The sequence below is a fragment of the Cryptomeria japonica genome, chromosome 10, assembly GCF_030272615.1.
Source record: "Cryptomeria japonica chromosome 10, Sugi_1.0, whole genome shotgun sequence".
Classification (NCBI taxonomy): Eukaryota; Viridiplantae; Streptophyta; class Pinopsida; order Cupressales; family Cupressaceae; genus Cryptomeria; species Cryptomeria japonica.
In genome coordinates, this window is record NC_081414.1 from 494,415,592 (window position 1) to 494,429,868 (window position 14,277).

At 35.8% G+C, this 14,277-nt stretch overlaps 1 protein-coding gene across 2 annotated transcripts in view; it reads left to right on the forward strand.

Annotated features, from left to right (window-relative positions):
• Positions 1-12,201: 12,201 nt before the first annotated feature.
• The window catches only part of LOC131039369 (uncharacterized), a 101,178-nt gene continuing 99,102 nt past the window's right edge, over positions 12,202-14,277 (forward strand). The window contains exons 1-2 of one of the 2 annotated variants that reach the window (XM_057972099.2): positions 12,202-12,495; positions 12,703-12,897. In XM_057972099.2, the coding sequence (XP_057828082.1) occupies positions 12,747-12,897 (151 nt within the window). In that variant the 5' untranslated portion in view covers positions 12,202-12,495; positions 12,703-12,746. Of the gene's footprint in view, positions 12,898-14,277 lie in introns of both variants that reach the window. The other variant, XM_057972097.2, reaches the window with a different exon arrangement.

Consider the following 14,277-nt stretch of genomic DNA (forward strand, 5'->3'; position numbering starts at 1 on the left):
ATCTCCCTCTTGTCTCCATATGCTTCCACATTATAATATGCGAGCAAAATTTACTAGCTGTAGGATTACTTAATCACTTTTCCTCTATCACTTGCTTTGTGAAAACAATTCCTTTTCCTGTAGGTAATTTTGTAATTTTCTACTTAATTGAAAATACCCACTCACTGCATTTGCCCTTGAGTAACAATATTCACTCTTTGCTAAACAATTTTATGCCATTAGAAAAATTCTTTCCTCTGAATAGCATCTTATGGTAAAAATCTTTTACTCTTTAGCATTCACTTCCCCCTTTTCAACAATAACACTTAACTCTTTGACTTTATGCCTAGATGAAAAATATTTTCCCATTTGTAGGAGAAAAGAATTTCGGTGTGGTTTTCCACCTTTTGGTAAAGAAAAACATATGCTACACTTTCCAAACTACTGCTATAGTTATATTTGAGTAAAAGCAACCATTTATTATCCCAGTGATTTCTTGATTGCAATCCCTGTATATTATTCACTCCCTGATCTTTCCTTAGCACTTCTTGTAGAATAAACTCCCCTTTCATTAAAATTTTTCTTATTTGAGTAAAACCACATAATTTGTTGATGCACTTTATATGGTTTGCCCAAATGGAACTCAGTCACCTTTGGATGGAGTAACTTTTCCTTCCCCAAAGTATTCACTTATGCTCAGGAGTTCTCTACTGTGGGATGGCCTTATTATTGCATAGTGAAAACAAGTTAGCTTTCTCCACAATTATACTCCTCTCGATTTGTGTTTGAGAAACTTAGAATAATACCGCATTGGAACAACTATATCTTCCTTTTACTTAGAATAATCTGCTTCACTGTCTGCATCAAATTTTATTAGAATATTTTTTCTATCATTCGTGATTCATCTTCAAAGTACTGCTAATCTTCATGTGTCCTTTGATAGGCAGAGAGTATCAGATTAGACGACCACTACGTTGTAGAGAAAGGTGTCTTTGGCTGTATACATTACTTGATATTTCCTGATCTTGAACCCTTGTGCATCATAGGGAACAACTTGCCCATCACAATTTACTGTAGCCACTCAGGTTTCAACACTCAAACGCTATAGAACCCTAAAATTGCCCTAATTTTCATTGTCTCGTGCCTTTCATCTACATTATGCCCCGTTGTCGTTTGTTCATAATCTCGTGATGTACCTACGAGGCCTCCTTTCATCGTGCGAGGGAGATTTCTTCCTTTGTATCCTGCCCGAATTCTTATCTCGCAGGCTCAACTTGCATACCTTTGGACCCCCGCGGGGTAGCATATCCCTTCTCTTTAGTTTCCCTGCACTTATCCTGCACCATACTTGCTTAGGCCATGCGGGGGAAAGTTTCATCTTGCATCTCACGTGATATGCTTATCCCGCGTGCGCGTCTAGCAAGCCTTCACCCCTGTGCCGAATAGCAAACTATGCTCACCGCTTTGCACGTCCCTTGGTCTTTATCCCACATGGTCTTACCCAACATCCATGTACATGTGTGGGGTAACAATTCATTCATCTCACCTCTACATCCGCTCACCTTATCCCGCATGAAAATTCATAGGCTCACCCTTGGCTGCGGGATAAATGGATAGTTTGAGATTGCAAAAATATTTCATATTCCCTTTGCTTTAATTTTGCATCTGGAGCTAGGGCCCACCATATAATTTATCCAGGTCCATTTGTATAACCAAGCATTTGAATCAATTAAATGATTTAAATGATTTTATTAGCGACCTCCTTTTATATGGTTAAAAATTTTGAACCGATAAATTGATTCCAAAATTTCACATAACCCCACTTTTCACTTTACTTAGATATTTCAATATTAGTTTAAAAATAACATTATTTAAATCATTATGATTATAAATAATATATATTTAACATTATAAACCCCAACTGGTCATAGGGAGTCGCAGCCCTAGTCGAGCCCCAAAGTGGGCCCGACTAATTTTTTTTTCCTTTTTGAACCATTGGTCGGCTTAGAATGCTCCAATTCACTGACTAAAATGCTTGGGATGCGAGAAACTGAACGAGAAACCATCAAACTAAAATTTTTTGTAACTTTGAACTTTGCCCAAAAAAGCTGAGTTACCTCTGGAACAAGCTTTAAAAACTGGCCCAGACACCTGACTAAACCCTGCAAGCCGGTATGCTGAAAGATTGTAACATGAAGAATCTCGGGCATCTGACAAATCATCAATACGACATCCAAGGCAAAATTTATTAACGCCCAAAGCTGCTTACTCAGGCTTGTTTGAAACTGAAACTGCTGAATCAACCTGAGTAGCACTCAAAACTTGATTTGAAAAAATATCAAATCACTGCATCAAGAACCACCACTTGGCACACTAGTAGATGAATATACCCTGAACATATGTGCAAGAAGGCTTGACCTGATTAGGTCAAATGTGGAAATTATTCACCCTCAAAGTTGTCTTCTCTAAAAAATCTGGACATTGTTGATGCTGAAACCCTTCAAATGTTCATTTGGAAAGGGCTTCAAAAAATGGTCAAATGATGAGCTGGGGAGAAATAAATTGGAATTTGGTAGATAATCTTATAGATAATCATGGGGTACAACCCTTTTGAATTTCAGGTCAACCGGGCTAAAAATATAAATTTTCAAAGTGAGCTCTTGACTGTTGTTTTAAAATGTTCATTTTGCAAAACTGAACTTTTTACAAATGAAATCAACTTGGGAAACTTGTCAAATGGATTCATGGGGCTAAGACACTTGCCATGGGGATTCAAAAAATTGTAGGGAAACACAGACAACTCTTCATTTGTCTTGACAATCCACTGGCACAAAGATATAACTGCTCAAACAGGGCTACTTAGAAAAGTGAAATAACTGTAAATCAACAACCAAACTTCTGGACCTCCAAAGGAGACTTCACAAACACATCAAACCTGATCTAAGGAAGTTGTAAACAGGTACATGGTATCTCTATAAGGTGTATAACCATCCCCCAAAGGGATTTTGCATGACATTTCTCTGGTGCAAAGATATAAGCTCACCAAATGAGCTACAAAGGCCTATTCTAAAATGTGATGCTGAATGCAATCTACAAAATTTTGAGCTTGGGTCTTCAAAATTGGACAATTTTTTTTGAAGTCCCAACATGATCCTTGTCTCAGAAACCCCCTTGCAATTAATATTCCTATATGTGCCATCAATACAATATTCATTACCCTCATAACATAACATTATCTTGGTATGCTTCTCTATGACCGATAATTTTCCTTCCTTTTGATCATCCATTGGGACGTTGTGTCTAATCTCTCTCCATTTCTACTAGTATGGGAATACCAATACCCTCAATATTGCAACATCAATGGTGATGAATGACCTTTAATAAGATGATAAAACAAAAAATGAACAAATTACAACAAATCATATTCAAAATAAATTTGAACTTGGGTAGTTAACACACCTGAAGTAGAAGGATTTGCACTTGTAGAACCCCTATGTAATACAGATGGTGATGATGGGACCAAGAACCTAGTCAAACTTTGTTGGGACTTATCATTAGTAGGCTTCTTGGGTCTCCCGGTTGTGCCACTCCTTAAAATAATCTTATAATGTGAATCCTCATCTATAGCAGTGGTGTGCTTCTTTGTTTTCATGTGTTTATTTAGAGAACTGACAATATTACCACTTGCTGGTACCAAACAAAACCATTTATTGCATTGTGTACATTCCACTCTTAATTTTTTTAATCCTCATATCCTATAAGTGTTGCTTCCACTACCTTGAACAAATTAGGCTCTTGTGTCTTGTTGAAATCATCTAGAAGTTTAATTGCTTGATCAATCTCAAATTGATCTCTAACCATGGTTGTCTGCTTTTCTATATTCAATGCTACAACTTTCACAATGGATCTTTATTTTAGGTTCTCTATATTTTCAATATTCTTTGAGAGTAAGTTTCTCATTGACAATTTCTTCTATTAAACTATTCAATTTTTTATTCCAAGATGCCAATACATCAGGATCAACAACTATGGTTTGTTCCATTAACTCAGACCCATCTCCAACTCTTGGCTGCTTGTGCGTACCTACATCCACACTCTCTCTATTGTGTTGAGGGTTTGGTGTACTTTCCACTATATTTGACTCAACCCTACCAACATACATTGTGCCATGTTTCCTCTTAATGCCTATAAGTGTTGTTGTAGCTTTCCTTTTTTGTTCATGCTTTAAATTTAAAGGATGCCCAAGCGCACTGATAAAATCGAAAGGATATTCAATGAGTTCATCATCCACAATTTCATGACGGATGTTGACAAGTGTACAACCTTTTGGACAAATGACTATGCCAACAACAAAATTTTCTTCACTAGTGACAATTATATATTCCATATCTACAATTGGATCCATCTGCATTATTTTCCACATGTACCTATCAGTTGGTTAAGTATTGGATAAAATTATAATAAAAAAAAATAGAAGTCTAGTTATAATATTGCTATGAAATTATGTGTATTTTCATCTCGGTGCATCCATAACTAAATGAAAAAAGAAAGCCAAATTTACACATGAAGGGGTTAATTTGAAAATGGGAAAATTAAGAGTCAATGAAGGTGTTTGCTTTCCTTGGCAGTTGCCCCGAGGAACTGTTTCTTTTCCTTGCTATTCCAATTGGGCTTACCGAGGGATGATTTATGAGATCTTTTAGTTTCAGATAAGTGTAAATCAATATTTGTTACTTGGACAGAAAGACACGACTTCACATGGAACTGCAATTGCATTTTGTAAGATTGCAAATCTCCATTTTGGTAGCAAAGTCTACCATCCTTGAGGCCATAGAAAGGATAAAACAAAGATTACACTGGAACTCGATGAGTTGATTCTCTGCCAGAACTGAAAAGTAAATGATCGAATTATCCAATTGTATCTATTTTTGTAGTCAAAGGTACAATATGTAGGTTTAAACATAACAAGTGGCAGATGGATGAAAGGGTCTTATCCTTTTCAACAAAACGACGACGATCTATAACAAACTGAATATTTGGGCAATAATTTCAGAATTAAATCCCCAAAAGCTTTGTTTTGAGATTTATTTCTATCGTTAGGATATGAAAGCTATGAAGGCTATAAAGTAGTGATTCCTTCATCAAGACCATGTACAAAAAATGGTGAATTCCTTTGGTGTTAAGTGTTTGTGTGAGAGCACGAATAATCTCAAAGAATCCCAAGAGGAGCAGATTGCCCGCCTATTCAACAAAGGGAACGATGAGGAGAAGATGTCTGTGATAAACATCTTAGAGATGAATTTCTAGGCTAACGAGCATGTACATGACGGAATTGTTTATGAGAACTTATTCTCCCCTATCATCCAGATTTTGGGATATGCCCTTGACGCTTATGATATCGTGCATCACACAGTGAAGGAGGAGAATGCTCAAGGTGTGAAGATTGCGTTGGGGACCCTTGCGATTGTGCCATAGTCAAAGATCATGCTTGGTTTTTTTGATCTTAATGCAGAAGGCGGAAAGACCAAAATGGCTAAAGCATGGAAGTTATTCAAAGTTGGGGTAGGCCAAAATTACAACTTGGATGAGTTTGAGGCCTTCATGAATGATAATGACGATCTATTCCCTACAGAGATCATAGAAAGGTTGAAAGTGATTGGAAAAAGGATTGGTTATCTGTATCACTAATCACCCCTGTGTCCCCTCTCTTATCAATGATCCCCCCTGTGTCCTTGTGGTGTCCCCTCTCTTAATATCTATGTTCTTGTTTTCAGTTTTTGAACATATGGGAGCTGCCCCCTTATGACAGTACTTATGTTAAAAAAACTTTATAGTTTTCTAATATATTATGTTGTTGTGACAATTTCTTTTGCTCTATTTGACATCTCCATACTCGCTCACAAGCATTTCTCTAATGTTTTTCTATTTTTTATTTATTTATTTTTTTCTATTGGTATTGTTAGATATTGTAAATTATAATCAGTATTCACTAGCTCTTAGTTACAGATCAAATGATGGTTCTTAATGTGTTCTTCACCCTAGTTTACTAATTTTTTTCATAGATGTAATAATGATTTCCATGGTCGACATTACTAAGTTAAAACAAATGAATGAGAATAATAGTTAAATGGAGGGGACAAGATTTTTTCTAAATACCTGATTAAGTATTGTTCCTCGGTCCTCTTTGACTATAAATCTTGATAAGGGCTTGAAGTTGCAGGTTTTTGTGAGGTTTACTTCTCGCCTTCTAAATTAACATTGTTTGACTCAAAATGAATATAACTTAAATTCAAAAATACATTTACTGCATCCAACTTTTCTTTCACAACGCCAATTTGTGCCTATGTTAAAATTGTTCTCTTTTTGGTGGCGTCTAACACTAGCCACAATATATTTCTATCGGCTAGTTAGCCCTTTCATCACTTTTTGCCCCTACTTCTGAGTTTCGGCGAAGTTCAAATCTCATCTTTCCGACTTGATGATATATACATGGAGGCACACATTAGAAGGGATGACCATTGGAAAAATCTATTTTTGACTCCCACAATCCACCGATGATGACACATGTGGAAGTTGCTGGTGAAATTCTGAGTTCCGACAAAGTTCAAATCTCATCTTGTCGACTTGATGATGTATATGTGGAGGCACACATCAGAAGGGATGACCATCGACAAAATCTATTTTTGACTCCCACGATCCACCGATGATGACACATGTGGAAGTCCTATGTCCAACCCCTACTTCTGACATTTGACGAATAAAAAATACCTTCGAATATTTGTATTCGGGATGGCAATTTATAAAACCCCTACGTCCTTAATATATCAGTAATATATTGCTTTGGATTTTGGGGATATTAAACCCCCCAATATGAACACACGTGATATCATATTGCCTAGCGGGTGAAGCCCTCGTGCATTAATCCAACAACAACGAATCAAATGGCATGATAGGTACATCAAAAGAAAAACATTCAAACTAGACAATTGGGCTCTGTTGTATGACTCATGGTACAAGGACACCATGGGCAAACTTCAAACTTGTTGATTGGGTCCTTATGAAATTGCAGAGGTATTTCCCAACGGTGCTGCCAAACTCACAACCTTGATGATGTTAGATTTAAATTACTAGTAAATGGGCATCGATTATGTCTCTATATAAAAAATCAGCAAGGAGGAGTTCATGCAACAATTTGAGGACAACATCAATTCTACTCTTCCTGTAGCCTTGAAGGTGGACTTCCGAGTTCACCACGTGACTAAAAGGATTACTTTAATTCTTTCATAAGAAATTCTTTGCGCTTATGTGGCGACCCTCTTGTCATGCCCAAGCTTTTGGGCACAAAAACGGAACAACAATTTTTTTTTGACGACATGAACTCGCAACAACAAATGGGTGAATAATCCAACCAGTCTCTCATTTTTAATCTTTATACAGAGAATAAAAGAAAACAACTTAAAGCTCTTTATTTACATATATTTTTTTTTTGCAACAATTCATAAAATTACATTTTTGCTTTTCTGCATCTAAATAGAAAATCTGTATCCGAATAAAAATCTGCAACTCCTAGATTCTTTTCCCAGCAACCTGCATGTAAAATTTTAGGGTTGTGACCATGGGGTGCTCACCTCCTAGCCTAGGCTTACTAGAAGCCACCCCCAAGCTTGGAGAATCAAGAACTAGACGGGGTTACAACCAAGCAATACAACAAGCAAAGGGGAAAATCAACACAACAGACACATCCCTTCCCAAGCTGAAACTCCATCACAAAATGTGATGCCTTACTAGGGTGGAAGTGGACCAAGTACCCTAGGGGAGAAATCTGCTAGATAGAACTTACAGCCAACTCATGGCACCCATGAAAGCATAACCAAAAATCATCCTTAATCCCTACACCCTTATGACCCCCAAAAAGGCAAACATGCCATATTTGCTCCCCCTTATGACCCCCAAGTGAAATAACACAAAAGAAAGCAGCAAGGGTCTCATGGACAGACCCTTGAGATCACTCTCATAATGAGAGCCTCTCACCCTAAGGGCTGTCAAGCTCCTTCCACCCCCAAGACCAATCTTTCCTCCCAAGGAAAGGATGATCTTGAACACTCCCCAAACACAACAATACATAAAACTGAAATAAGCAAGAAATCACATAGACTTTTACAAATACAACACAATTAAAGAATTACAACAATTTCCATTCAAGCATTCTAGAAATATTTGCATTTACATAAGAGGGAAAAGTAACACCAACCTTGACCTGCCAAGGGAAATCTAGGGGAAAGCTTGATGAAGAGCTACCCAATCCTCAATCTTTTTCTGCAATTCCTTAGCCCCAAATTTTCTATCCTAAAAACTGGTTTTTCCTCCAAAATTTCTCCAAAAATCTCCAAGGATGGAGAGTGGGTGATTAGCTCACTAAGCTTCCATTCTTAGCCTAAGAAGGCCTCTCTCACTCCTTCCAACCTCTTGGATAGAGTGAGGGATCCCCCATTGGGTTGGTCTTCCCTAGGTCTTACACACTCCCTAACCTAGGTACCTAGAGAAGGGAAATGGAATGGGGAAGAGGGATTACTCCCTTCAAGAAGGTTATCCTACCAAGGATGGCACTCCTATAGATGGAATTCGTCCATCTTGGGAAACCCACTTTTTTGGGTGGTTAAACAAGTCCTAAGGGGAAGACACATGGCCAATTTTGGCCTTCACCCATAGGTACCCCATGAGGCCTAATAGAAATGCTCTAAAATTGACTCTAGGAGTTGATTTGACCCTTAGAAAGCCCACCTGAAGTTAACCTACGGGTCAACTCTGAGTTGACCCTCCTTGTGGCTCACTAACCTAGATTTCTTGGTTCCTTCAAGGATAATTAGGAGATATAACAATTAACAAAAATAAAACTCTCCAAAAAGGTGACATGACAAATTGCCAACACAACATACTACATAGGTGTCAAGGGACACTACAAAATAATTCCACATCACAATACACACGTGGCAATTGTCCCTCAAACAATTTAAACAATTCAATAAATACAATTTACACTCATGCAACATTTTACATTTACGAATAAAATACAATACATATGGGGTGTTGCCTCTCCAAATAGACAACCCCTGGTTTTACGAACGCACATAGGCCTAGGCTTGATTCTCCATAATATTTCCATGGTCACATGGATAATTTCCTACACATCTCAATTTAAACATTAGTACTTCCCAATAGCCTTATATAATATAAAACACATAATCAAAATACAATACATTCATTCTGCAAAGACTGGTCATTATAAAATACGATTTGTCACAAATCAAAGCAATTCATCATAATCCTCAAAATTTGATCCATCTACAAGATATGCAAACATATTTCTAACATTATAACAAATCCTGAAATTCAGATAATAACATACATCATCACAATATTACCCTAATCTAGAATCATATAATATTCTATAATCCACAAGGCATAGAAATGGAGCATCAAATACATATCAATATTACCAAAAATCGTGGGACCATATAAAGTTCTATATCCATAGGGTGTCAAAACTAGCATCCATAATAGTTCCAATATGAAAATAATTGAAGAGATAGGATGGGTCGGGTAGGACCTCACACCTCTACTCCATTTTTCATTCCACTTCATTTCATTTTCCCTTTCGCTCACTATCACTTCACATCATTTATTTTGATGTTCTTGTTGTCAGCTTCACACGTGCCAAAAACTTTATCACCTCGTGGTATCCATAACTCAGTTGCAAGGCACGTAAATGATCTTTTATGTTCATTATTACTTAAAATGTATCTCTTATTATCATTTCATCACCATAAATGTATATATTTACGCATTCAAAGTGCAACTTTCCTCAATGATTCTACCTGTGTGGACATCTATTCCATTTTAAGTTGGGGAAGAGAATTAGGTTGTTTAATATGTTTTCAAAGAATTATATTTTGCATAATTTCAAGGTTTGAAGGGGTCCATTTGCATGCTTGAGGAAACTTGTAAAAAATAATTAATATTTTTTCTTAATTTGGATGCCTAGATAAGTGTGCATAAGGTAAGCGACCTTTGGGATTCCATTCTTGTCTTTTACCTACAATACAAGTGCTTAAAATGGAGGGAAAAGCTAGTGATTTTTGAGAAAAATAATTAAACTCTTCAATTTTTAAATGAGAATGACTTGGTTTATGATTTTATTCATTTTTCAAAGATGTGTACAACAACAAGGCATTGTATATGGTGCAACAACATTGACGCCACATTCTAGAAGCAAAAAATATGTTTTATTTCATTTTTGTAAGGAATTTTAGAGGTCAAGTTGAGGGAAATGAAAATGTAATTTTGGGTGCCACTTTTTGGTGCTTCACAAGGGTTTAAAAACTCTATAAAATATAGCCTTTAATTATCTTAAAAATCAATTAAAAAAATCAACAAGTTTGAAGAAAGGATTTACAAGTCATTGTAGAGGATTACATGAGAAAATTGTAAGAAATCAACTTGCCAAGGTGACAGGAGTAGAAGAAGAGAAGAAGAAAGTTGTAGGTGTCTTTTAGGTGTTCAAGGAAACTGTGAGAGCTATAGGATGAAGGAAACAATAATTTTTGAAAATATGAGTGAATTCAAGAAGGTGTGAAGACACGAGGATTTGAAAACTTGTAGGTAGGAGCTGCCTAGTAAACAATATAAAATTTTGAATTTTGTTTCTTGTTGAAATCCTCACTATATGTACTATTTATGGATTTGATTGTGAGAGTTTTTGCAAAATCTCTCACACAATCGAATTCAGAAATAACAGATTAGCTACATTACTTTATACAAGCCCAATGTCCTTTTGTGTTTGAATAAACTATATGTTTGTGAGTGCTCATTTTCTTTGAATAAATGTTCATGATAAATTCACATGCATCTCAAAGGGAGGACACAATATAATGGTAAAATTTGTATACCCATGCTAATTTCCATTTAGTTATGGGCTCACTTGATGAAATCTCTTTATGCAATTATGATGACAAATAGAACTGTTATATAAAGTTGGGTTCATTCCTTTATCCATCACCTCTCCAATTACACCAATTCTCATATATTTAACCCTATCATATTCACACCTACATTCATTTTGATACGTTTTCCATTATTAGCCTCATATTATCCCCATGTTTGCACATAATACCATACATTCACATATCATCTCGATATTAGCAATTTTTTGTATATTGAGTAAAAACACATGATGTATAAGAGCAATCTTGTACCCTCATAGAATTGACCCAGAATTCAAAATTGAAATATTTGTTGACTGTTACCCATTCCATTGTTCGTTATAAACCAACTTGGTGCACATTTGTGATCAACTCCTATGCCTTAGTATTCAAAGACATTCATTATGCATTATTGAACAAGATCTTTTTAGATATCCTTACAAAATCATATGCATTAAAGAAACACATCACTCTACAAACTATTCACTATGGAGCACCAAAATGAATCTAATTCTAAATAAAACATCATTCTAGGACATTTGCATGACCAAATACCATTTTATTTGATCTTCTTACAATCATAAAATGGTCTAAACAAGGGGTGGCCAAGGAGAATATAGCCCTTGTGATATGGCAATTTTCCCAATTTTCAAGCATTGCTAGTTCTTAACAATTAGCAAAAAACAAAGATCAAGATGAAACAAATCACATTAGTCAATTGCATTGCTAGTTCTTAACAATTAGCAAAAAACAAAGATCAAGGTGAAACAAATCACACTAGTCAATTGTTAGTAGGTTTATTACACTAGTTACAAATCAATTCTACACATTATGACATTCTTGTGATGAACAAGATCAATCTCATAAGACACATATTTGATCCATAGAATATTAAAAATTATTCTAATTAAAAAAAAAATTTCCAAATAGAAAGATCTATTGTGAATACTAAGATAATTGAAATTTAATGTTACATAAGATTTATTCCTCATTATTATTCTCCCAACTCAATATCTTAAGATTTATTCCTCATTATTATTCTCCCAACTCAATATCTTAATCTCACATATTTAATTCTCTAATTGAACATTCCATCATTAATGAATTGCCCAATCCCAAAATGCTAAATTCATTATTATTATTTATGGATTACGTTAATTAATCATAATCATAAACAAAATTTCCTTTCTGGAAACTACTCATCGAAAATGGACCTTTAAGAGCCTTGCTTAATATTTCACAACCACCTGGCGTCGTTACCCTGTCCCCGTCCCCATCCTCACCGGGCCTGGACTCACCTCAAATTTGAACTGCAGTTCTCTGAATTAAGTGAATGTTACTCCAATCGTTTTATGACACATAGGCAGGACCATTTTGAGAAAAAGACATAAAGAACTTCCGAAAGACAATCTTACCTTAACGATGTCCGAGTGGTTTGGAATGGTAATAGTAAGGGTCCGTGATCAGAGTTAAAACTTTTGAATTCCGGGATCTGACAAAGCTTTAAATAAATTGAGGGTGTGCTATGCTGAAGCAGGTATTGCAGATGTTTTTCAGCTGTATATGATTAAGCCAAACTGTCCGTCGAATTAGAATTTAACTCCAATTACCAGCAATTTTGTGGTGTAATTTCCTCCATAGACTTCTAAACCAACGTAGGCGGAGAATATATGATGAATTTAAAGACTGCAAGGGCAGTTTGTATGGCAATTTAGCAGTGTAATGTCTGCATGGCTTTATGCAGACAAGGGCAGGATTGGCATTGCGAATAATTCATCTGATCGTACGATGAAGCAGGTGGATCCGGGGAATGGAATGTGCAGGGTTCACCCCAAATTCAATCGAGGCAGGAAGCTCAACCGGGCGGGAAAGAGCCAAAGCTATTCCGTTGGACTTCTTGTGCTGCTTTTCTTCGGCATTGTGGGCTTCTTGCTGCTGGGTAATCAATGCTCTACATGATTTTAATATCTTAATATTCATATATATGAATTGCTCTTGAATTTACCTCATAATCATCACAACCTTGCTACATGCTCCGTAGAGTTACTGGCACTTCTGCAATAAAGAGGAATTAATCTTGGGCTATTGTGTTAAAGAGTGTTCCCCATTACCATTACACTACATACCCTTGGACCTTGATGCCAAAATTTAAAAATAATATATATACTTTTTATGTTCTATTGTGATGTGGTTAATCCTTTTGAATTTCACCGTGTTCATACGTAATTTTCCTACTTGTTACTTGTCTTAAGGACTAGCTTTATTTCGATGAATGCATTTAAAATGCTTTTTGTTTCAGACTTTTTATCTTTTTGCATGTATGACTCGTCTTTTGTATGATATTTTAATTTTTCCCAGAAGAACTTACAGTTAAAAATTCATGTCATAGTTTCATACTTGCTATTTAAAACTATCAATGCAAACATAAACTCGACCTGAAGATTCAAGTAGCCTTAAAGGTAGGTTTTCTTGGCCTTAACATCATCAGCTATTCCAATGTAGGATGTCTGAGTTTAACGCCATCACATTTCCATTGCTCATTTCTAAGATTTAGTATAAAACAAAGAACTCTTGGACAGCATTCTCTTGGAGAGCATTAAAACCGAATTGGGCCCTGGGTACTCTTTTAGCTGGAGTAGAATGCCCGTAGACTTTTACTAAACTATGCTCTTGCACCTGAAATATTATGATGTTATATGTTGAATAAACCTATATTATGCTTCAACGTATACCACTTATTAAGAACCAAAATGCCTATGAGGATGCACTACAATATGGACCTGAACCAGTATCTGAATAAAACGACATAATAGAAGAATAAAAAATGAAACGTTGACGAAGGGTTTCACTATCCGGACTGAATGATACTCTCCACTGGCTCCTATAGAATCCAAGACATAACAAATCGTGCTCATAATATGACATGATACCCATGTAAATAGATCGAGTAAGTTTTGGATTAAATACCATATCCTATTAGTGATTGTCTGTCTCACACCTTAACTAATTAACCACACATATAACACAACTACCCCAAACTACTCAGAGATATATGTGCCACACGTAAGCCACTATGAAACCTTAATTAAATATTCTGAAGGTTAAGTATCTAGAGATCTCTTTAACATTTTTTCCCCAATAGTTTACAGTTCTAAGGGCAATTATAACATATAACATAATAAATTAACAAAGAGTATGGGTATAGATACATAACAGAGCATAAAACTTTTTCCTCGTGAAGGTGCAAAATACTAAGAGGAAGAAAAAGTTTCTTTTTCTTTAACCAATATAAATTTGTACTACAAGCCCCCAGAAAAGA